The sequence below is a fragment of the Carcharhinus amblyrhynchos genome, chromosome 15, assembly GCF_965287045.1.
Source record: "Carcharhinus amblyrhynchos chromosome 15, sCarAmb.v2.hapA, whole genome shotgun sequence".
Taxonomy (NCBI): domain Eukaryota; kingdom Metazoa; phylum Chordata; class Chondrichthyes; order Carcharhiniformes; family Carcharhinidae; genus Carcharhinus; species Carcharhinus amblyrhynchos.
The window spans coordinates 35,064,829-35,090,886 of record NC_137338.1 but is presented as its reverse complement, the minus strand read 5'-3'; the positions used below and the strand labels follow the sequence as shown (position 1 = coordinate 35,090,886).

Genomic DNA, 26,058 nt, shown 5'->3' with positions numbered 1-26,058 from the left:
AGCCCCTGTTGAATACATTCAATGTTTTGGCATGAACTGCTTCCAGTGCTAACAAATTCCACAGGCTCACTGCTCTTTGTGTGAAGAAATGTCTCCTCACTTCTGTCCTGAATGGTCCTACCTGAATCCTCAGACTGTCACCCTTGGTTCTGCAGTCCCCTACCATCGGGAATATCTTTCCTGCATCAATCCTGTCTAGGAACCAGATTAGTTTATTCCAGTTATCATTTAAGTATGCTGTATCAGCTTTAAGCTGGATTCTCACTGCTCCTGGGATTCTCCAATCCTTGGGGCAGCAGGAACCTGGTGCCAATCACCACACGTTTCCACAAACAGGTTTGCACTGCCCGGGGCCAGGTTGACAGTGCTAACAGGGGATCTGAAGGTTTGGGGTAGCCTGATGAGGGCGGGGGGGCTTTGGTGACCCCATAGGGCTTGCTCGCTTGAAGGGGCTGGGGGTGGGTGCTGGTACCAGTAAGTTGTGGAGGGAGCTTAGCCTTAGACGCTGAGTAGAGGGGAGGGGATCTGTAGGGTTGTCTGAGGGATGTCCTGACCACCGAGGAGACAGCTTAGCTGGCATCTTAAAGACCCTACCTTCTAAGTGTGGAAGAATACAATGTGAATCTCCCCAAGCTTCAAAAGAAGTTCTGAGTGTGGCTGAATAGTGAAATAAATCGCACCAGCCCTCCCAGGGGGAATCTCATTGATTTTCCTGCTGGGGGCAACACTTAACTTTTTGACTAGAATGCTCCCAAGAAATTTCTGACAGTTGGTATAGTGGCCCCCATTTTAAAATGTGAAAAAAATGGCTGATAAATGATTTAATTTGAATGTGACATTATTGAATGAATTAACTCTACAAGCTTAAATTTATTACAATTTTCTACAATGAAAATATTTTTATAACTCAAACTTTCTGCAAACAATTAATTAAATTAATTCCAAGTTTGTTTGGCTTTAGCATTATTGTAGCAGATTTGGCATTTTCAGTTTCAGAATCATTCCTCCACAACAAGTCATCTTCCCCTGATACATTCAATTAGATATCCCACAGTTTTTTGAATGATATGGTGACAGCTTATACATTAATAGTGTCCCATGCTTTGACGACAGGACTGTACAAAACATCAAGTGGGGCAGCACACATATTTGCACTTTTTGTGATGTATTTTCTCAATAAATTTGATTTTGGTTTATTATTGTCACATGTGTTAGTATATAGTAAAGGGTATCATTTTGTGCATGCTAGACAGACAAAGCATACTGTTCGTAGAGAAGGAGAGGATAGAGTGCAGAATGTAGTGTTACAGTCCTAGCTAGGGTGTAGACAAAGGTCAACTTAGTGTGAGGTAGCTTCATTCAAAAGTCTGATGGCAGCAAGGAAGAATCCGTTCTTGATTCAGTTGGTATGTGCCCTCAGACTTCTGTACCTTTTCCCCGATGGAAGAAGGTGGAAGAGAGCGTGTCCGGGGCGCGTGCAGCCCTTAATTATACTGGCTGCTTTTCCGAATCAGTGGGAAGTGTAGGAAGAATCGATGGTTGGGAGGCTGGTTTGTGTGATGGATTGGGCAACATTCTCGACCATGTTGTAATTTCTTGTGGTCCTGGGCAGAGCAGGAGCTATACCAAGCTGTGAGAAAGCAAGAAAGGATGCTTTCTATGGTGCATCTGTAAAAGTTGGTGAGAATTGTAGCTGACATACCAAATTTCCTTAGTCTTCTGAGAAAGTAGAGGTATTGGTGGGCTTTCTTAACTATAGTGTTAGCTAGGGGGGACAAGGGCAGATGACCTGGACACCTAAAAACTTAAAACTCTTGACCATTTCTACTTAGTCCCCATTCACATAGACAGGAACAGATTCTCCACTAAGCTCTCTGAAGTCAATGACAATCTCCTTTGTTTTGTTGAGAGATTATTGCCATCGCAACAGTTCACCAGATTCTCTATCTCATTCCTGTACTCTGCCTTGTCATTGTTTGAAATCACCACTGCTTGAAAATCGAGTTGGAGGGGAATTTGATCACAGAGTCATAGGTGTGTAAGAAGTATAGTGAGGGGCTGAGGGACACAGCCTTGTGGGGCACCAGTGTTGAGGATGATCGTGGAGGAGGTGCTCTTCCCTATCGTTACTGGTTGTGATCTGTGGGTTAGAAGTTCAGGATCCAGCCACAGAGGAAGAAATCGAGGTCCAGGCCATGGAGCTTGGAAATGAGTTTCATAGGAATAATGGTGTTGAAGGCTGAACTGTAGCCTACAAATAGGAGTCTGACATAGATGTCTTTGTTATCTAGGTGTTCCAAGAGATTTAATACACCTATTTAATTTAACATAAATATGACCCTTGTTGAGGCACACATCCAAAGTTGAACTGTGGGCCTTAGACCCCCTTGTAAAGTTGCAAGGTTGATATTTCTTTGCATGCGCCTCTTGATCTCTTCGGTTATATGGAATCTGAACATGTCCCACACTAACAAGCTGCATTCTTCCCGGCAACCATTGGGATGGCTGTTGATAACAACTTCACTCCATCCAACTGTTGTACTGAGCATGCACTTCAGACCCTGCAAGTACCTTGATTTTTGGCGAGGTTTTACATTTGAAAATTATCCTTGGCTTTAATTTCATGCAGTAAGAAGTCTGACAACACCAGGTTTAAGTCCAACCGATTTATGAGTTGTGAGTTTACTATCAAATAAATCGGTTGGACTTAAACCTGGTGTTGTCAGACTTCGTATTGTGTTTACCCCAGTCCAACGCCAGCATCTCCACATCTTAATTTCATGCATCAGTCATATAGGCTAGTACCACCATGAATCTTGTCATCCCAGGCCCTATGGTTTCCACAAGAACTGCTTTCAATAATTCCACGCCACAGTTAGACTGCTGGGCATATTGAAATTCATGGGGATTTCATCCAGTTTGCTGATGTGGCACAAATAGGAACTAATGTTTTGACCATCTCTGTCTGATAATGTCCTGGAAACTGATGATTTTGGCACATTTAGTGTGTGTGGGGGTCGGCGGGGGTGGGGGTGCAATTCTCCCATCCTGCTGTGCTGCTTTAATACTGCAGCGGGCCGTGAGACTCTAGCAGGGGCTGTCTGGGCACCGGGCTTGAGCATGTTTTCTGGCGCTGTCAGCTCCATGCTGGAAATTGGCGCAGAGCTGCACTATATATGCAGTGCCTAATTTAAATATGATTTGAATGCTATGAGCAGGCCCTAGACTGAAATCTCTGCTGGCCTCTCCCCTTGCCAGGAGTATTTCACTCCAGTGAGGATTACTATAGTTCCCCACTTGCAGGGAGCATGCGGTCCGACCTCACTAGAGTGGGGGGGAGACCCTACAGAGGGTTGGGTGCTGAGTCAAAGCTGGCTCGGGGATGTCCGGGGAACCAGCGATCGGGCAGTGGGAAGATTGCATGGCGGGCATTGCGGAATCATGGAGCTTCCAGTGATTGGGAGGCCGGCAGACAGGACCACTGTGCACCTACTGATCTTGGCATTGACAGATCGGCGCATGCACAGTTGCCTGCTCAACGCTATACTGCTGGCTTCCTGGTGAGAATACACCCCACCTCCTGAATTTTAACGTGTGTGAGACATTCTTTTTAAATGAGAAAACCAGTGTGACCTGCTCCAGTTTTTACATGAATTTGACAATTAGAATTTTTTTGGGAGAATTGCTTCCTTGGACTTCCTTGGAGTGGATTCCACCATCTATTGTAAAACTAGCTTATTACTAAACCAAATTCCTTTGTTATATGACAGTTACCTGATGAGTTAGTACGTGTTTTGACTTTTAGCTTGAACCCAGCTTTGTCCTGCTAATTTTTTTTGTGCTGAAAATCTGGTTGTTTGCCATTTACCAAGCTATGTGTGGGCGTGTCGTAAACTCCTGTACATCATCTTGGCAACATGGCATGTTTTGCCTGCTTATTTCTATGCACTGACTCATAAATTAAGTAAAACGCACAGTTCTGAGGTGAAAAATTAAAGCCAGCTCCAAATGCAAGGATAGCATTTCTCAGCAGAAAAAGGCAGTCAGCCTATAGACCGAGGGTCAGCCTAAACATGATTTTTGCAATAAAGAAAATGGAGTCCTTTTACATGCTGTGCTGTGATGTACGGATATACCATGGTGTTGGGACACTGGGACAATTCCCAGTATGCCTCAGAAGTGTTTGAGCAATAGTGGACCAGTAGGACGGTGCGTATGCGCAGAACAACATTTTGGAGTCCTCCGGGTGCCTGCATGAAGTGTTTTTAAAAAAATGAAAACTTCAGTCATATGACCAGGGACAGGTACCCTATTCAGGGAAAAGTCCCAGGCAGGGGACAGAAAGAGGCCTCAGACAAAGAACATGGAGAAGTCCATCTTAAGAAGAAAGAAGAGCAGAGAAAGAGACAGCAAACAGAAAAAGGGGTGCACTGGCAGATTTCTTGGTGAAGGCTCAGGTGAAGCCTTGGCAACTGAAGAAGGCAGCAAAAGATTGGTGATTCTGTGCTATGAGCTGTGGAAGCAAAGGTAATGCTTTGGAGCAGTAGTGTTCTGCTTCATGCAACTAAATTTGAAAGTTGTGTTAGAATTGGTGCTGGCATGCCGACTCTAGAATCCAAGGGAATGGAATCTCAAGAGACTGGATTGAAACCCTGTGAAATGGGCTGTTGTTGTCTTCTGAGTTGGAGTAACATTTGGCTAGAATCTGAGATCTTTGAAGGTGAAGACTGTAACCCTCCATGACTGAGTCCAGTTCATTAACTCAGTACTGACTGGACATCTGGCTAGGTTGTTCAGAGATCTGTGGGTGTGTGGTCTTCAACCAGTTTGCCTATTAATTAACCTGTACCTCATGTCAACCCTGAATATTGGAGTGTAAGATGGATGTTGTAAATTGTTTTACCTTATTGATCTTGTATAGGGAACCTTATTTTTGGAATCTTGCAGCTTTATTCTCTTAAGTGTCTTGAATATCAAATTTTGCCTGCTTTATACAAAAAGCAATTGGTCTCCAACTGAATTGTATCAAATATTTGGGGTTTGGTCCAGGATCATAAAAGCTGTGATCTGTGGTACTTTATTTCTAATACTGCTATCATCAACATTAAAAACAACTCCCAGAAATTCTGCGCTTGTCAACTTGAGTAGACTCCTTAATCATGTAATCGAAATACCATGGATTGTGCTACGATCAATAGTTCTGTAATTTCCAGTCACTGTGCATCCTTAATGTACATTTTTAATTCCATTTGACCAGGTAGTTGTTAGAACGAGTGTTCTGGCTCAAATTTTGTGATGAATATCCTCTGCTCTGAGCTGTAACACTCATAAGAACATAAGAACATAAGAAATAGGAGCAGGAGTAGGCCATCTAGCCCTTCGAGCCTGCCCCGCCATTCAATAAGATCATGGCTGATCTGTCGTGGCTCAGTTCCACTTTCCCGCCCTCTCCCCATAACCCTCAATCCCTTCTCTTATCAAAAACCCATCAACCCGCTTCTTAAAAATATTTAGCGAGGCAGCCTCCACCACTTCAACGGGCAGAGAATTCCAGAGATTCACCACCCTTTGAGTGAAGAAGTTCCTCCTCAACTCCGTTCTAAACCGCCTCCCCTTTATCTTGAGGCTGTGCCCCCTAGTCCTACTGTCTTTTTTGAGCGGGAAGAGTCTCTCCACCTCTATCCTATCCATCCCATTCATCATCTTATACGTCTCAATGAGATCTCCCCTCATTCTTCTAAACTCTAACGAGTACAAGCCTAGTTTATTCAGCCTCTCCTCATAGCTCAATCCCCTCAACTCCGGTATCAGCCTAGTAAACCTCCTCTGCACTCCCTCCAGGGCCAAAATATCCTTGCGCAGGTGCGGCGCCCAAAACTGCACACAGTACTCCAGCTGCGGCCTCACCAATGCCCTATACAGCTGCAGCAAGACCTCCCTACTTTTATATTCAATCCCCCTCGCTATGAAGGCCAGCATCCCATTCGCCTTCCTGACCACCTGCTGCACCTGCAAGCTGGGTTTTTGCGACTCATGCACAAGGACCCCGAGGTCCCTCTGCACCGTCGCCTGCTGCAGTTTTTCGCCACGTAAGTAATAGTCCTTCCTACCATTCTTCCTACCAAAGTGGACCACCTCACACTTGCCAACATTAAATTCCATTTGCCATTTCCTGGCCCATTCGCCCAGCCTATCTAGATCCTTCTGCAGACTCTCCACACCCTCCGCACAATTTGCCGTTCCCCCAATCTTGGTGTCATCAGCAAATTTCGACACCCTGCACTCGGTTCCCTCCTCCAGATCATCTATATAAATGGTAAATAGCTGAGGCCCCAGCACTGACCCCTGGGGCACCCCACTAGTCACCATCCGCCAATCCGAATAGCACCCATTGACCCCCCCTCTCTGCCTCCTATTTGACAACCAATCCTCTATCCACGCTAACACCCTACCCCCAACTCCATGTCCCCTGACCTTCTGCAATAACCTCTTGTGAGGTACCTTGTCAAACGCCTTCTGAAAATCCAGAAAGACCACATCCACCGGCTCTCCTCTATCCACTGCCCTAGACACATCCTCATAGAACTCCAGTAAATTTGTCAGACACGACTTCCCTTTAATGAAACCGTGTTGCGTCCGCCCTATCAAGCAATTCCCTTCAAGATGCCTCGCAATTTCCTGCTTAATGACAGATTCTAACATTTTACCTACCACAGACGTTAAACTAACCGGCCTATAATTCCCCGCCTTTTGCCTGGCACCCTTCTTAAACAACGGCGTAACATTAGCCGTTTTCCAATCTTCCGGCACTTCCCCAGAATCCAGCGACGTCTGGAAAATAACCACCAAGGCATCCACTATCACCTCCGCCATTTCTTTCAGAACCCTCGGATGCATTCCATCCGGTCCTGGGGACTTGTCCACAATCAGCCCCTCCAGTCTGTCGAGCACCACCTCTCTAGTAACAGTAATGTCATTAAGACCCTCCATTCCTACCACCTTTCCATCGCTAACACCCGGCAAATTATTCACGTCCTCCTCCGTGAAGACAGAAACAAAAAAGTTATTCAAGACCTTCGCCATATCCCTCCAGAAACTAAAACTTCTAATTACCAGATTATTGAAGTATAAAGTGTTTTTAGGAGAATTCTTATTATAATATCAATTGCTATGCAGTGTGGGAGAAGTAAATATTAAAATCTACCAAGTACTTCCAGTCTTCCAAACTAAAGAATAAAGAAAAGTACAGCACAGGAACAGGCCCTTCGGCCCTCCAAGTCTGCGCCGATCAAGGTGCTTGCCTAAACTAAAACTATATGCACTTGTGGAGTCCGTATCCTTCCATTCCCATCCTATTCATGTTTTCATCGAGTGGCTCCTTAAATGCCGCCATCGTGTCTGCTCCCACCACCTCCCCAGGCAGTGCATTCCAGACATTCACCACCCTCTGTGTAAACAAAAAAAACTTGTCTCGTACATCTCCCCTAAACTTTTCCCCATGCTAAGTATGAATATTATGCATTTTTTCTTCCAGGGATGCAATTTTTTAAGATATAAGATTAGTAAAAAGAGCTGTGAGAAAATTGATTCAGAAGGGCTTCTTTTCAAACTTTAGACCTACTATATTATTAGATATTACAGAATCACAGAATTGTTACATATTGGGCAAGAGAAAGAATAGTTTGATTCCACAGAGGAGAACTTTGTTTAACGGGGAAGCAATGGCAGAGAGGATTTTTTTAAAAGACTAAGTTTAAGAACTCAAAACTGTGACACAGCTGAATCATGCTGAAAAAATGTTGAATATTTCTGTACTAACCACATGTTTAATGGAGAACCTATCCTTTGATTATAGCCAAAACGTTTAGTGTTATTCTTGACAAAATTGGTGGAGTTCTGTAAGCAAGATTGTTTGTAAATTACATTTGATTTTATTTATTATTGTCACATGTATTGGGATAGAGATGAAAAGTATTGTTTCTTGTGTGCTACACAAACAGAACAGTCTAAAGGGGGGAAGGAAAGGAGAGATTGCAGAATATAGTGTTGCAGTTACAGATAGGGTGTAGTGGAAGATCAGTTTAATATATGGTAGGTCCATTCAAAAGTCTGATGGCTGCGGGGAAAAAGCTGTTCTTGAGTCAGTTGGTATGTCTGCGCAGCCTTCTATATATTTATCGTGATGGAAGATAGAAGAGAGTATATTCGGATGCGTGGGATCCTTGATTATGTTGGCCGCTTTTCTGAGGCAACAGGAAGTATAGACAGTGTCAATGGATAGGGGGCTGATTTGGACTGTGCTATGTTCACAACCTTTTGTAGTTTCTTGTGTCTTGGTCAGAGCAGGAGTCATACTAAGCTGTGATACATCTAGAAAAGATGGTTTTTATGGTGCATCTGTAAAAATTGATGAGAGTTGTAGTGGACATTTTGAATTTCCTTAACTTGCTGAGAAAATAGAGGTGTTGGTGGGTTTTCTTAACTGTAGCATCGGCGTGAAGGAACCAGGACAGGTTGTTGGTGATCTGAATACCTAGAAACTTGAAGCTGTCAATCATTTCCCCTTCATCACCATTGATGACAACAGGAGAGCGTCTGCCACTATGTTTCCTGAAGTCGATGACTATCTCTTTGCTTTACTGAGCTTGAGGGAGAGATTAGAGGTTATTGTACTTTTAAGTTCTTTGTGTTGTAATATATGCATCCAAAAAGTATTTAATTTTTCTGGTTATCAAGGAATAATTGGGCACCATATTTCAGGGAAATTTTATTTGCATGTATACTAATTGTTTTTACTGGAAGACTTTCCTCCATTAACAGAAGGATTTGTTTTAATTGAGGATCCGATGCAACATGTGTACTTTGCTTAATTTTTAGTTACCTACCTAGGTAAAATGGCTGCATAATTAGAGATCTGTGTACATGTATTTCAGCTGTTACTCATTTTCAATTTTACAGAAATGTATTTTGATTGCCCATTTGTAGGTGCATTCCAGAATCTCCACATTGGCTGTATACTCAAGGGCGGTTGGATGAAGCAAAGGATATCCTTGAGAACTTTGTTAAATGGCAGCGACATCCAAAGGGACCAGTGATTCTGAAGCCACCCAAAGTTCAGGACGCTGAGAACTCTGCTAGTATCCTTGATCTTTTCCGAGATCGCATTCTCTTGTGGAGAACATTGATAATGATGTATGTGTGGTATGTGTCAAATTATTTTAGTACACCGTTTTATGCTTTATAATTATGCGTGGAGCCACATGGGCTGGTTGGGGCAAAAAAAAATGCACTTAAGGGAAGGCTAGATAAGCATATGGGGGAGAAATTGATAGAGGACTGTGCTGACAGTTAGATGAGAAAAAATCAGAGGAGGCTTGTATGGAGCATTAATGACAATATGGACTGGTTGGGTCAAATCCATTTGTATATGTGCTCTATATCCTGTGTGATATGTTGTAAGATGTTTCAGACCAAACTAACTAATCATTTATGTCCAATCTGCTACAATGAGACTTGAGACTGGTCTGGTAAATTAGGCTTCCTTATCCCACAACTTTTTCCTCAGATCCTGGAATCTGTTGTTCAGTATTTCTTAAGAAGGAACTCTCCAAATGTAGACAATAAAAATATAACAAAACTTACTCCAACTTACAAATCAAAGAAAGGGTTCAGTAAAGATATTTCATTACTCCAAACTTGGGGCCTTTCCTTGGGCCAATCCAAGTTCCCCCTCAATTCCCAAAAGGTTCTTCTTTATAGTGGGTCAGCTAGTCAGCTGACCATCACATCATTCTGTAGTTGGTTCCATGGTTTACTGGGTCAGCTGACCCTTATAGCTTGTTACCATATGCCACATTACATGCAATGCAAAGTTGTCACCAGTTACATTCTAGCATTCAGCACATCTGAGATCAGTGCATATAGAATTACAGGGATGATTATTTGTACTCTGATGTTTTGAGACCATGGTAATTTTTTAAAGTTTCAAATCATGTGGTAGAATTTTTTTGTACTGCTGTGCTTGGCCTCTTAACTTTTGAGGTCTTCTATTCTGTTACTGCATTGTTAACATTTTTGAGAGTTTTTTAGGCTACTTAACAAATGTTATACTTTATCATTTATTCATGTCATTATTAATGAATATGAAGAAAATATATTTTTTAATTTATGGGATGTGGATTTTGCTGCCTAGGCCCATCCCTAATTGCCTTCAAGAAGGTGATGATATGCTACCTTAATGAACTGCTGCAGTCAATTTGGTGTAAATACACTCGTAGTGCTGTTTGAGGGAGTTTCAGGATTTTGACCCCCGTGGTGGTGATTCTCCAAGTCAGGATGATGAGTGACTTGGAGGGGATCTTTCGGTGGTGGTGTTTCCATGTGTCTAGCCTTGGAAATAAAACCAGGAATATTTGACTTGAACTTCTAAATAACATAATTGTCAATTTTGCTGTCTTTTCCTCCTCAGGTTAATATGCAGCCTTGTGTATTATGGTCTGACTCTAAATGCTGGTGACACGGATGGTAATCGATATCTAAACATAGCACTTTCTGGATTAGCTGAGTTGCCTTCATATCCTCTCTGTTGCCTTCTGATGAACCGCACTTGGTGAGTTGACAAATCCCTTATCGGATCTGTATTTTTCTTAATTCATTTATAGGATGTGGGTGTCACTAGCTAGGACAGCATTTATTGCCTGTCCCTAGTTGCCTTTGAGAAGGTGGTGAGCTGACTTCAGCAGTTCCTGAGATATAGGTACTCCCACAGTGCTCTTAAGGAGGGGTTTCCAGGATTTTGACACTGCGACAGTGAAGGAACAGTGATACATTTCCAAGTCAGGATGGTGAATGATTTGGAGGGGAACTCCCACATATCTGCTGCCCTTGACCTTCTAGATGGTAATGGTAGTGGGTTTGGAAGATGCTGCCTAATGAGCTGTGATAAGTTCCTGCAGTGCATCTTGTAAATGGTACACACCATTGCCATTGTTTGTTGGTGGTGGGGAAAATGAATGTTTGTGGAAAGCAGCAATTGAGTGCTGCTTTGCCTTGGATGGTTTTAAGCTTCATGAATGTTGTTGGAGCTGTACTCATCTAAGCAAGTGGAGAGCATTCCATCAGACTTCTGACTTGTGCCTTGTAGATGGTGGACAGGCTTTAGGGAGTCAAGCGGTGAGTTACTCACTGCAAGATTCCTAGCCTCTGACCTACTCTTGAAGCAACAGTGTTTATACTGGGGCCACAGTGTTGATATTTCACAAAATCTCCCCCTTCCTAATTTATTTGCCACTTGTCTCACTTTCTAAAATGATTTCCTATTTTAGATTGGCATGCATTGATATATTTCGCCAGACTCAGAAATTAAACTGACTATAACGTCGATGGTATTTACCATTTATAGAGAATGTCCACTTCACTCATAACTTTAACTGGCTCTGAGGTCCATGCTGACAACCATTTAGTGTTTAACCATCCTTAAATTGTTTCGCACTAATGTCCAGAAACCAGGCACTGCTGGTTCTTAATGGTATAATTATTGAATATTAGCTTAGACTAATGATTGCCTGGTTCAAGAAGTTAACTTCTACACTTGTTTCATTCCATTAGCAGCACTATCTCCCCTTCTGAATCAAAACACATGTGCATTCAACCCCTACACCTGAATTTAACATATAAAGATGTTTTTTGTAGCACTGGGGGATATTGTATTGGCTGGCTTTTGGATGAAAAGCTAATTAAGCAAGTTCACAGTATTCTCCTTATCCTTGGTCATCCTCTCAGCCAACAAAGTCAAAAATGGTTTTAATGATTCTGCTGTATGTGAAATCCTGATAAGAGCATAAAATGGATGTCACCCAGTTACTTGGCATTTCAAAGAAATTCATTGGTTTTGAACTGCTTCTGATAAATTTTTATCCTGTGATCTGATGATATAAGATTATATACATTTTCAATCAAATGTTCAGGTGTCTTTAACAAATTAAACAACCTATTTATTGTAGGCAGTTAACAATTTGTTTTGTGTGACATATTCTTATGAAACATCTAGTCTTTTAAAATGAAAATAAAAACCAAAAATAATTTCCCATTTTGTACTTTTTCAGTATTCTGGACTTTTGAAATGTTAACTATCCAGTATGGATGGGAACAACATTATATTTTTATTGTTTATTCAGTCCTCTTGTGAGTATTATTTAGTGAATAGAAGAGTTTATTTGAGTATCTAAGTGTAGAAGATGCAGTTAATAGAATCAGCTACCAGTGTTTTCATGGAAAAGTCAGAGCTGATACTATGCCACAAAGGTGTCCACACAAAAGATGCCTTTTGTCCTCACTCATCATTTGTTTCTGCTTTTCCATTAGGTCAGGTCGCAGACGGACACTAGCAGGGTTCCTTCTTTTGGGAGGTGCAGCCTGCCTTGTCATCATTTTGCTGCCAGAGAAAAAAGGCAAGATGACAGCACTGTTAAAATATATTGCGCGTTTATTACCTAATCGAAGGCAACAGCAATGTTTCATTTCTGCGCAATCAAACATCTTTGTCACTTTATTGCTCTAAGTGATGGATAGCAGTGCCGAGAAATTAGTTGTAATGATGCTGGTGTCTGAGTCTAACATTTCAAGCATGCAAACCATCTGTGTTTGCACATTGATAACCAGTATTTCAAGCTCACAAGTCACTTGATCATGCCAGCACAATGATCAAAGTTAAAGAGCCCTAATTTGGTGGAATTGTGTGACACTCGTCACTCAATGGATATGTTCACACTGGGAGGAAAGGGATGTTAAAGTGACTACTGGCTGGATAACTTTGACCTAATGCTACGAATTAATGTGACCTTAACTAGAGTCACACATAAATATTTGACTTCAAAGCTGCAAAGGATCGATATGATTTCCCAGTTTAATGAATCAAAAACAGAAAATGCTGCAAAATCCCAGCAGGTCTGACAGCATTTGTGGAGAGAGAATAGAGCCAATGTTTTGAGTCAGAATGTCCCTATGTCAGAGCTGAGAACAAAAATAGGACAAGGTTTATGCTGTGAAGGTATAGGGGGAGGAGGGTGTGGCTGTAACTGATAGGGATGGCATGGGCAAAGGGAATATAAGTGGTGATGAGCGATGCTAGGAATGGTGTTAAGAGCCTCCATTAAGAGATTGGAATGTGTAAATGGAAGAAAAACGTTGCGAGATGTAGGAATGTGGCAGATGACCCATGGGAGCGGGGTGAAACAAGATGGAAAGCAACATTTTTGATGTATAAAAATAAAATTTCAAGATGAGGTGTTTAGATTTTTGTTGGGCTTCACTGGAACATTGCAAAAGGCCAAAGATGGACATGTGGACAGGAGAACAGGGTGGTGTGGTGAAATGGCAAGTGACAGGAAGGTTTGGGTCCTGTTTGAAATCTGGTATAGAAACTTGTATGTAGCATGTTTGGGATTAATAAAAGAGAGGTCACCAACAGTTGACCAGATAGTTATATTGAGTTAGAAACAAGCTTTAAAGATAACTGTTGAGTAAGAATATATGCATTTATCTGCAGAAATTAAGTGCAGACGCTACTTATTCACTATTGATTGCCTCATGAACTTTTAGGTTTTGCATTAATTGTCATATGACTATAAATTAAGCCAATGCAATTTATTTTATTTCTTTGTCTTCCTTTTTATATCATACCTGATGTGAGCTTGTATTACTTACTATATAAACTAACAGGGTGTGCAGAGTAACTCAGTGGCATTACACTTGATTTTTTTGGGTTGACACACTACTCATATGTTAACAGTGTATACTCAGAATTAAACATATCACAGAATATCATTTACGATGAAAGCTTAGTTAGGAAGTGAATTCTCTTCTAGAACATATTCTAGACTGATCAGTAGAGGAATTAACATTAATCAGGCAGTATGCAGAACTTGGCATATTATTGCATATAAGCAGTAAAGTTTTGGATGAGCTGAAACTTATGGAAGGTGAAAGCAAAGCTAAATTGATCTGGGAGGTGACGAAAGCATAAATGAGCATTTCAGCAGCAGATAGGCTGAGAAGTGGGTCTTTGTGCTGGAGACAGTGCGGGAGTTGAAATCTCAGCTTTGGCTTAAACAGAATGGCGAGGTTTTAACTAGAAAATTTGGTCACTGACAGTGGTTGAGGAGAGGCATTGAGTTTGTGGTAAGGACTTTTGTGATGGTGTCAAAAATGATGGCTTTTATTTTCCCAGTGTTTAGTTGCAGGAAGTTAAGGCTCGTCCAAATTAGATGTTGACCAAACAGTCTGACAGAACAGAGAGTGAAGAAAGGTGAAGAGGTAGTTCAAGGTTCAGTTAGTGATTATGCTTTTAAAGTGGAGGAAACAATTCAGTCTCTCTCTAGATACACATGCTTGCAATTTCTGGGGAAATAATATAGAATCTTAGCTGGGTTGTTCTAAAGTTAACATAATAGTGAATGTCAAGTGAGTTCTGGATCTCAAGGGACCAAGTCTAGGAACAAAATCAGGAATGTGGAACAAATCCTGTTCAGTGAAGTTAAGAGTGAGGAGCAGAGGAAGACCCCAGATTAAAAGACAAAGCTGCTGGAAGCAGATTAAAGCAGGATAAGCTTGCAAGAAGCCAGAAATCCAAGGAGTAGTAGTGTTCCATTGGTATGATTGAATGTCTGAAAGAGTATGTGAAAGACAGAGCCTTGAATGCATGTGACAATCCAGGAACAGAGAACCACTGGAAGGAGAGTTGAAACCCTGGAGACGGATCCTTGGTGAAGACATCCGAGAAAAAGCGCATTTGGGAGAAGGTTCCAAGGAATGTTCTTTTATAGCAGAGTTTGGAAACCTTCATGTAAAAGGCAGAATTCCAGTGAGACCAGTTAGCTCTCAGTGTGACAAGCAACTGAGGGAACTTGATAAGAAATCTGTAGAGGTTTGATTTGGGTGGCATTTTGGTTTCAGTATGTGCGATGTCTGACCATGTTTTTAACTTCTTGAGAACATTACAAAATCTGTATATATTTGTAAAGGTATAGTTGGGACATTGGCACATTGTATTATAGTTCATATTTTCTTGTTTAATGTTATATTCTTTTGTTAAAAGTTTGTCAGCAAACTATGGCTCTGGTAGCTGCCCTCCTCATTTCAAAACAAAAAAATACAAGTTAGTGTCTATCAAGCTGGGCTCCATCCTGGGATCTGACTTGTCCAATAGTCATGATGTGGAGATGCTAGTGTTAGACTTGGGGTAAACACAACTCTCACAACAGGTTAAAGTCCAACAGGTTTATTTGGTAGCACAAGCCACTAGTTTTCAGAGCACTACCCCCTCATTATTTTGTAAATTGAGGTTGTGTCTTTATATGCCCTGCTTGTGAACAGAATTCCCATCAAAACATTAATTCACCAGATTAACTTGTATCTTTGCAATTAAGTCTGCAGCAAATGAGATGTCTTCAGATTCATGACTGGTTAAAGATGACAGGGCTGAGGTATTCTTCCTGGTTGTTTTAGACTGAACAAGAGTTGCTTTCAAGTATCAGGGGCTTTACTGAACCAGAGAGAGTAGGCATTGTTGTATTGAGATCATGTGTTGACCGAGCAAAGGTCCCCACATACCTCTGGTCGCATGGTCGCAACGTTTGATGCCAGAAGATTCTAGCCATTGATAACACAACATCAACTGTTTTTGGTGCCAGATTTTTGTCCATATACTTTGGACAGTATGTGTACAAATAAGGGGGCAAATAGGGCAATTTTAGGCTCTGGACATTTTATTTTAAGCCTGTGTCTCTTGTCCTACTCACATGGATTAAGTCACACAATATAGTTGCATATTATTTTTGTCACTAATGTTGGAAACACGAATAATCATGTCTCTGTTTTTGAAATGACTAGCTCGCTGCTCATAACTTTGTGCTTTGTGTCTCCATGGGACTAACATATGTCCCACACACCTGTTAAGCGGAAGACTGAAAATAAGCCAAGATTCGTACTTACAATTTTTAATTATTTTATTTGAATTATATGAAAATCCAAATAAGGTGATTTGGAATATTTGTATTTTTGGCACCCCCTTTCTTAGGTCTGAAAAAGGTGAAGAGTAATAGATTTGCCTTTCCTTTTTGTAACTCCCTGATACCCTGCTCAAGTTCCTGTGATATCCAACTCCTCTTGTCATAATTGCAAGTTTAAAGCCATGTTTATTGACCATGGCATTGGTTCTTTCCACAACACCCACACCACCTGACCACTCTGACTCTCTTATTTTCCCCTCTTTTTTTCACTTTCCTGCTCTGCTCCTTTGCACTTCATTGAGCTATTCTCCCTGCATGTGAAAAGTATGATGAAACTCATGGGGTGGCACGGTTGCACAGTGGTTAGCACTGCTGCTTTACAGCTCCAGGGTCCTGGGTTTGATTCCCGGCTCGGGTCACTGTCTGTGTGGAGTTTGCACGTTCTCCTCACGTCTGCGTGGGTTTCCTCCGGGTACTCCGGTTTCCTCCCACAGTCCAAAGATGGGCGGGTTAGGTTGATTGGCCATGCTAAGAAATTGCCCCTTAGTGTCCAGTGATGCGTAGGTTAGAGGGATTAGTGGGTAAAATATGTAGGGATATGGGGGTAGGGCCTGGGTGGGATTGTGTTCAGTGCAGACTCGATGGGCCAAAGGGCCTCTTTCTGCACTGTAGGTTCTATGATTCTATATTGTTCTGGATTAGATTTAAATCTAAGCCTCAGAAAGAACAATGTTTGTTGCCTGCTGTTGGTACATCTAGTTGAATGAGATATTTATGTAGCTTATGAGCCTGGCATCTTAATTATGACTTTAGTGGCAGTGTATTATTTAGATGGATCCAAGTAACTGTTCTTACCATTCAATGCAAAACCAAGCAATAAAGGTTTAAATCAAGTAATATGTACCATTACCCTTTACTTCACAGCCCTGTCTGAATTACTTGTATTGCTGATTTTGAACTCATTTGCAAAACTGATGCTAATAAAATTCAAACACTGTTGATTTGAATTATGATTTATGATGCTTACATTTCAGATGACAAAAACCTGTTTTGGATTGTTTGGCATTGTAGGTGTTTCGTTGCAACCCTTGGGAGTTTTTTGTAAACCCCACTTTATCCCTATCATCTCCCACAGGAGTTGCTTGCTACCATGCATTCTCCATTTAGGCAAGAGGGCAGGATGGTCTTGGATGCAGACTACTCTACAACCACCATCAAAGCCGCTCTGATCAGTAGATGGGAGGTATATTGGGACAAGCCAGCTGTGCCTGTCCCTGGCTACCCTCTATTGAACAATAAACCATCCACTGTAGTGAGTTGGTTCAATCTAGTTGTATATCCAAGAACTCTGGAGACTCATGTCCCAGAGACATGAGTCTGACAAGACCTTTGTCAGACCCCACTTGGAGTACTGTGTGCAGTTATGGTCGCCTCACTATAGGAAGGACGTGGAAGCTATTGAAAGGGTGCAGAGGAGATTTACAAGGATGTTGCCTGGATTGGGAGGCATGCCTTATGAAGATAGGTTGAGGGAGCTGGGACTCTTCTCCCTGGAGAGACGAAGGTTGAGAGGCGACTTGATGGAGGTTTATAAGATGTTGAGAGGAATAGATAGGGTGGATTCTCAGAGGCTATTTCCCAGGGCTGAAATGGTCGCTACGAGAGGACACAGATTTAAGGTGCAGGGAAGCAAGTACAGAGGAGATGTTAGGGGTAAGTTTTTCACTCAGTGGGTGGTGAGTGAATGGAATCGGTGTTGGTGGAGGCGAACTTGCTGGGGTCTTTTAAAAGACTTCTGGATGAGTATATGGGATCTAATGGGATTGGGGGTTATAGATAGGTCTATGGCTTAGTAGGTATAGAAGTGATCGGTGCAACTAGTGGCCAAAGGGCCTGTTTGTGCTGTAGTGTTCTATGTTCTATGTCACACTATGATGGATGAATTCCACTGGCAGCTATGCCTCAGAATCGAACCTGTCAAAAATCTGATACAAATCTGCTCTGACAGTAGTGATGCTGGGCTACCATGAATGGATAAATCAGCCTTGTATTTGAATCATACAGTATTACTCCTTTGATGTTGTAACTACTGTGAACTCAACATTTGCATTTTTTCCCTTGCCTGTTTTTGGAAGAAATTATGCTGTTTCACGACAATTGTTTTGCTAGTATTCCTTCAGAATTGAGGTTCTGCTTCCTTTTGAAAGATCAACATTAGTTGCACTTGTATTTTATGATTAGGTACTCCAGGTTTCCCTGCCTAAAACTGAGAGTACCATCAAGCCACTTTTTCAGGGAAAAATAATAATTTGATTGGCATTCAGTTTGAATGTTATTCAATTTTGGGCCTTAATTTTGAACGAAAATTTCAAGACCAGCATTTATTTCTCATCCCTAATTGCTCTTGGACTGTGTGGCTTGCCACACCATTTCAGAGGACCCCCCCCACACCCTCCTGTAGGCTTCTGGACTATCAGTGACATCATCACTGAACCACAGTCTCCTATGTATCATTACAGCTAGCTGATGTTATAATCCTTTATGATTTTGCATGCCCGTAAAGTTTTAAAAATATATCAATTTGGATCTGTAGCAAATCTTTCACCCTCTTGGGAGAAAGTGCATTGTTGACAGCTGCTGCTCACCCAACCTGCAGTATCCTGAGAATGGAATTTGGGCAGACATCTACTGTGGATGCTGAAAGCACCTGAACGAGTGCCATTCTGACATCACCTGACCAATACTGCTGATTTGACACCCATTTTCTAAATTTGGACCATACGGCTCCATTCAACAAATATGCAAATTGGTCATCAAAACATTCAGTTGTAAGAGGGCACAATAAGTTTTATTTAAAGGACGAGTTACTCAAGTTGCAGGTGCTACAATTTTGAACAATTTTTTTTCATCCATGGGACATAGACATCAGTGGCTGGCCAACATTTATTGCCCATCCCTAGTTGCCCTTGAGAAGGTGGTGGTCAGCTGCCGCCTTGAATCGCTGCAATCCATGTTCTGTGGGTTGACCCACAATGCTGCCAGGGAGGGAATTCCAGGATTTTGACCCAGTGACTGCGAAGTAACGGTGATATATTTCCAGGTCAGGATGGTGAGTGGCTTGGAGGGGAATTTGCAGGAGGTGATGTTCCCATTTATCTGCTACTCTTGTCCTAGAAGGAAGTGGTTGTGGGTTTGGAAGGTGCTGTCTAAGGATCTTTGAACGACTGCAGTGCATCTTGTAGCTGGTGCGCTCTGCTGCAACTGAGCGTCAGTGGTGAAGGGATTGAATGTTTGTAGATGTGGTGCCAATCAAGCCGGCTGCTTTGTCCTGGATGGTGTCAAGCTTCTTGAATGTTGTTGGAGCTGCAGCCATTCAGGCAAGTAGGGATCATTCCATCACACTCCTGACTTGTGCCTTGTAGATGGTGGATGGCTCTGGGGAGTCAGGACATGAGTTACTTGCTACAGTATTCCTAGCTTCTGACATGCTGTTGTAGCCATTGTGTTTGTTTATGTGGTGAGTCCAGTTGACTTTCTGGTCAATGATAATTCCAAGGATGTTGACAGTGGGCGATTCAGTGATGGTTACACCATTGAATATTAAGGGGTGGTGATTAGAGTGTCTCTTGTTGGTGATGGTTATTGCCTGGCATTTGTGTGGTGCTAATGTTATTTGCCACTTGTCAGCCCAAGCCTAGATATTGTCCAGATCTTGTTACATTTGAACATGGACTGCTTCAGTATCTGAGGAGTTGCAGATGGTACTGAACATTGTGCAATCGTTGGCGAATATCCCCACTTCTGGCCTTGTCATTAATGAAGCAGCTGAAGATTGTTGGACCTAGAACACTCCCCTGAGGGACTCCTGCTGAGATGACTGACCCTCAACAACCACTACCATATTTCTATGTACCAGGTATGACCTCAACCAATGGAGAGTTTGCCCTCTGACACCTATTGATTCCAGTTTCGCTAGGGCTCCTTGATGCCACACTTGGTCAAATGCAGTCTTGATTTCAAGGACTGTCACTCTCACCTCACCCCTCGAATTCAGCTCTTTTGTCCATGTTAGAACCAAGGCTGTAATGAGGTTAGGAGCTGAGTGACTCTGGCAAAGCCCAAACTGGGCGTCACTGAGCAGATTATTGCTGAGCAGGTAATGTTTGATACCATTGTTGATAACCCCTTCCATCACTTTACTGATGATCGGGAGTAGACTGGGTGGTAATTGGCTGGGTTGGATTTGTCCTGCTTTTTGTGTACAGAACATACCTGGGCAATTTTCCACATTATTGGATAGATGCCAGTGTTGTAACTGTACTGGAAGAGCTTGGCTAGGGGAGTGGCAAGTTCTGGAGCACAAGTCTTCAGTACTATTTCTGGAATGTTATAAAGGTCCATTGCCTTTGAGTGAATCAAATTGGCTGGAGATTGGCATCAGAGAATGACTATGTCAGCCTGTTGCTTGACTAGTCTGTGAGACAGCTCTCCCAATTTTGGCACTAGCCTCCAGATATTAGTAAGGAGGACTTTGCAGGGTCGACAGGGCTATTTGTTTTTGCTGTTGTCTTTTCTGAGGCTGAGGTCGATGCCACGTGGTCCATCCAGTCTCATTTCTTTGTTGACTTTGTAGCGATTGTTATAGTTGAGTGGCTTGTTAGGCCATTTCAGAGGGCAGTTAGGTGTCAATCATATTTTGGTGTTTTAGAGCCTCGGTTGGTGAGTGAGGGTGTAGAAATGGTGAGGTCGGGTGTGGGGGCTTCAGAGGTTGAGGGTCTGAGGTCAGGAATAGGGATTGGGGGGGGGTTGCAAGTATAGGGATTGGGGTTCTAGAGCACAGGCATTGGAGGGTGGGAAGTCAGGTGAGTGGGAGGGCAGGTTTGTGTGGCAGAGATGAGATGGTCAGGTCTTGAGGTGGGAATGGGGGGGGATTGATGATTAGGGAAGTATGCAATCTGGGCTCGGTGTGGAGAGGATCAGAGATCGGGAGAGGGGGTTAATGAGTCAGAGGGTGAATCAAGGTCAATCAGGAGCAGGGGTAATCATTGCGTGGGGGGGGAGGTGGTCTGGGTTTTGGGGCATACTGTGGTGGGAGGGTGTGAGGGAAAGTCTCTTGGGGTGTTTGGGGGTATTGGGGGAGTCCATTGGGATTGGTCTGGGTATTTACAATGGTTACTGTGAAATTGGAACAGATTTTAATTCTTCCAACTTTTTCTGGGCAACTATTGATGCAATCATGGTGGAACCAGCCAAAGTTTGTGATTTAAATCATATTTTTGGATTGTTCCCAGTGGAGGACAATTGTCCAGAGGAAGTTTGCTCTGTCGGCAAGCTCTTCCCTGGAAATGTCCAAGCTGGATTGCCTAGCACAATCCATCTTTGGGTTCCCCTCCCCCACCAAAAGTCTGACACTGGGGAGCTCAGAAATTGTGGGCTGGTATTTATTTCATTCTGGGATCATTTTGCTGTTTTTCCCCATTTTGTGTTTTCAGTGAAGGCACAAAATAGAAGCAGTAGACCAACTTCATTGCAGTGTTAATGTAAACCTACTTGTGGCAATAATAAACAAACTGAATTAAACCAGGCCCTTCAAACCTGCCCCGCCATTCAATATTATCATGGCTCATCCAAGCCTCAACTTCTTCTGTGCTATTTTCCCCATAACCCTCTATTCCTTGATCTATCAAATATCTATCTATTTCCACTTCAAATATTTCTAATGATCCAGCCTCCACAATCATTTGGGGCAAAGAATTCCAGGGATTCACCATCCTTTGCAAGAAGAAATTTCTCGTTATCTGGTTTTACCCTTGTACTGTTAAACTTTTTAGTTTTTTGCTGTATGTTCTATTTTTTTCTTCCTTCTCTTGAAATTTCTAGTTTCAGGAATGCCTCTACCCATTGTCTTGTTTGAGTCCATACAATGATGCCACAACATACTGTTTGCAGACTGTCATAGCCTGATCCTCTTCACATGCGCATACTAATACCTTTCAGCATAAGTCACTAAATATCCTTGAAGGTTTCTTTTTGGAGCCTCCCTTTCCTTTTCTAAATCCAATCTCCTGTGCCTAAGTTGTTAATGCATGCTCTTAAATTATATGTCACTATGTTGGACGGCATGGTTGCACAGCAGTTAGCACTACTGCCCCACAGCTCCAGGGATCTGGGTTTGATTCTGGGCTTGGGTCACTGTCTATATGGAGTTTGCATGTTCTCCTAGTATCTGCATGGGTTTCCTCCAGGTGCTCTGGTTTCCTCCCACAGTCCAAACATGTGCCGATTAGATGCATTGGTCATGTTAAATTGCCCCTTAGTATCTCAGGATGTGTAGGTTATGGGATTAGTGGGTAAATATGTGGGGTTTCAGGGATAGAGCCTAGGTGGGATTGTTAGGCACATTGGTCATGCTAAATTGCCCCTTAGTGTTTCGGAATGTGTAAATTAGGAGATTAGCAGGTAAATATGTGGGGTTACGGGGATGGAGCCTAGGTGGGATTGTTGTAGGTGCAAACTCAATGGGCTGAATGGCCTCCTGTACTATAGGGATTATATAATTCTATGATTGGTTGGATTTTTATTGTGAGAATTTCGTACCAAACATTTTCCCTCAGTTCACACTGGATATGCTTCTCTTTTACAGGCATTGGAATATATACTGTTGTCAACGGACAGTATTTTTCAATTTTGGGTAAACTATCAATAAGTGCTGCATTTAATGTAGTCTATGTCTACACCTCTGAGCTCTATCCCACCTGTGTCAGGTAAGTCTGAGATATGTGTGAAACATTAAGAATGATTGTTGGTATATGCTTCTGATCCCTCTGGAATCCCAGTTGTATTCTCATTTTCTCAGTTGTGCTTTTTCCAGTGCAATTTTTGAATGTGTTCTTGTGATGGACATAGAGAGGAAAAAGAAAGTGGGAAAGTGGAACTGAGCCACAACAGATCAGCCATGATCTTATTGAATGGCGGGGCAGGCTCGAAGGGCTGGATGGCCTACTCCTGCTCCTATTTCTTATGTTCTTATGTTCTTATGTCACAGCAATCCCAAATTTATTTCCTAAAGTATTAAGAATCAATCATGTAATGCGAGATTGACATAATATGTAAGCTAGTCTAGGCAAGAGTGGCTAATTCCCTTCCCTGAAGAAAATTGGTAAACCATTAGCTTCTATAATGTTCTGGTAGATCTCAAGGTCATCTTCTGGTGCTAGCCCACAAGTTATTAGATTTGTCAAATTCATTTTTATAGTGAGACATTTTGGAGAATTGACTATGTTAAATATGAATGCATGTTGATGATATTGCCATACCAACTTGGTGAAATAATTAAAAGGTTATTAAAATAATGGTTCTTGATTAATAAGAGGATCAGGGGTTATGGGGAAAAGGTAGGAGAATGGTGATGAGAAAAATATCAGCCATGTTTGAATGGTGGAGCAGACTCGATGGGCTGAATGGTCTAATTTTGTTCCTGTGCCTTATTGTCTAAAACGTGCTTGCTATTGCCTCCCATGTATCTTTTTTTTTGATAATCCCACTCGTACACAGTTTTGGATAGGTCCTTTTTTTGTTTCTTGAGTTTTTCAGTTAAGAATCATTTAAAAAATCAACCTATTACATATCTTAATATAAATGTTATATATTTGACTTTTTAAAAATGGTAACAAACTGGAGAGAATTGCTTTGAACTTTTGCTTCATTGCTGTTACATTTGAGCTTAATGTCTGCAGTTTCTTAGGAGAGAAGTCTAGATTTCCATTTGTTTTCAGCAATTTTCCAAGGATTCAAAATATGAAAGCAGAACTCCCCTGTCCAAACATTTTAAGTCGTCAGAAATTCTGAGGTATTTGTTACTAATGATGTGCTAGTCTCTTTTGAGATTTTCTCAGAAATAAAAGCTGATGCTGAGCCATTCTGCACCTTCGTTTGAGATTTTAGATTTCAGAATTTTGAATCATTTTGTTCTTCCTTGTTTCTCTACAGGAATGTTGGGTTGGGCATTTGTTCCATGTCTTCCAGATTTGGAGGAATCCTTGCACCCTTTCTTCCATCACTGGTTTGTGTACAGTCTTCTCATCTCTCATTAACTTCTAACAACCTCCTCCAAATTTTTTTCCCTCCATTCTTGAAGGGTATGGTTATCAGATACCTTAATTTGTTTGCACTTTATCTGAGTACAGTATATGCCTTCATCTGTTTGCTTTACAGTAAAATCATTTCATGAAGATATATTAACAAAATGTGATTCGTGCTAAAATATTTGTTCACATTAAATGTAGAAACACACACTTGTTGTTGAATCTCTGAAGTGACAGCATTCTCCTGTGTTTGTATTTATAGTTTTGACATTCATTTTGGATGGCACAGTAGTGAGTAGGTTGATATTCATTGGTGACGGACTAACCCACTAACCCAAGCGATCACTTTCAACAGTGAGAACCATTGCTTTCCAAATTTGATTTTCTGTCTAAACTGAGTTACCACTAGAAATTTAAACAGAATCCATTGTAATAAAAATAAATGCAACAGGGCTTAGGCGAGAGCAGGTTTAGGCAAGGTGAGTTACTTGTCCAATTTTTCCTGTTTTCCATTTGTGTCCATAATTCTAAGGGTGGCCAAACAAATGGCAGGGTCCTTGGGGAGACACGTCAGCTGCGTTAGGTGCAGTATGTGGGAGTTCCTGGAGACACCGCGTCTCTGGAAAGTCCACATTTGCACCAAATGTCTGGAGTTGCAGTGTTTGAGGGCCCGGGTTAGGCAATTAGAGCTGAGGCTCGAAGATTTATTTTTAGTCAGGGAGAATGAAGTGATAATGGATAGGAACCATGGTCACGTGGAGATCCCAGAGCCTGAGGGGGTGATGGGTGGGTTACTGTTAGGAAGGGGAAAAAGAAGAGGAGTAATGGTCCAAAGACTACCCCAGCGGTGGTCTCCCAAGATGTCAGGGGTAAGGTGACAACTGGGGTGGAAAGGGCAAGAGAGGAAGACCAGAATGCTTCAGAGGGAAGGAAGGGGGCTGGATGTGAGATAGTGGTGGGGGATGGGAGGGTTAAAGGAATTGAAAGGCGGTTCTGTGGGCAAAAGCGGGACTCCAGGATGGTAGTCTGCCTCCCTGGAGCAGGGGTACAGGATGTGTCAGAGAGGGTAGAGGGGATTTTGAAGGGCCAAGGGACCCAGGCTGATGTAATTATATACATAAGAGAGAAGGACGTAGGAAGGAAGAGCAGTGGGGATCTATGTAGGCAGTTCAGGGAGTTGGGGGCCAGGCTGAAGTGCAGGGCCTCCAGGGTGGCGCTCTCTGGGCTGCTGCCAGTGCCCAGTAATAGCAGGGATAAAAATAATGAGATCCTAAAGCTGAATGCATGGCTGAAGGATTGGTGCAGGACAGAGGGTTTTAGTTTTGTAGACCATTGGGAAGTCTTTGTGAGGGAAGGGCACCTATACAAGTGGGATGGGGAACATTTAAATGGGAAGGGCACACATATTTTAGCTGGGAGGTTAGCTGGAGTGTTTCGGCAGGGTTTAAACCAATATGGAGGGGGGGACAGCTCAGTAGGCACTGGGATTGGGAGCAAGTTGGGTGACAGGGTAAGTCTAGATGATAGGAAAATCTCTCAGGAGAAGGAGGATCCGAGTGGGCCTGAGGGTCTTCAGCGCATCTGTTTTAATGCGAGGAGTGTGACGGGTAAGACGGATGAACTTAAGGCCTTAATGTTCGCGAGGAATTTAGATGTGGTGGCAGTGACGGAGATGTGGTTAAAGGAAGGGCAGGACTGGCAGCTAAATATTCCTGGGTATAAGTGTTTTAGGCATGACGGGAGGGTCGAAAAGAGGAGGGGGAGTGGCGCTGTTAGTTAGGAAGCACATCACAGTGGTGTAGAGGGAGGATAATATAGAGGGGTTAGGAATTGAGTCTCTGTGGGTGGAGTTGAGGAATAGGAAGGGAACGATTACTATGCTAGGGGTGTACTACAGGCCGCCCAACAGCCCGCGGGCAGTGGAAGAGGGTATATGTAGAGACATTTTGGATAACTGTGGGAAGAAC

General features: G+C 42.4%; 1 protein-coding gene across 1 annotated transcript in view; it reads left to right on the top strand.

Annotated features, from left to right (window-relative positions):
- LOC145353237 (solute carrier family 22 member 15-like) overlaps window positions 1–26,058 on the top strand; it is a 73,196-nt gene that overhangs the window by 21,615 nt on the left and 25,523 nt on the right. The window contains exons 6-10 of the mRNA XM_080203788.1: window positions 8,986–9,201; window positions 10,469–10,609; window positions 12,364–12,449; window positions 22,651–22,771; window positions 23,997–24,069. Of these exons, the coding sequence (XP_080059914.1) occupies window positions 8,986–9,201; window positions 10,469–10,609; window positions 12,364–12,449; window positions 22,651–22,771; window positions 23,997–24,069 (637 nt within the window). The remainder of the gene's footprint in view (window positions 1–8,985; window positions 9,202–10,468; window positions 10,610–12,363; window positions 12,450–22,650; window positions 22,772–23,996; window positions 24,070–26,058) is intronic.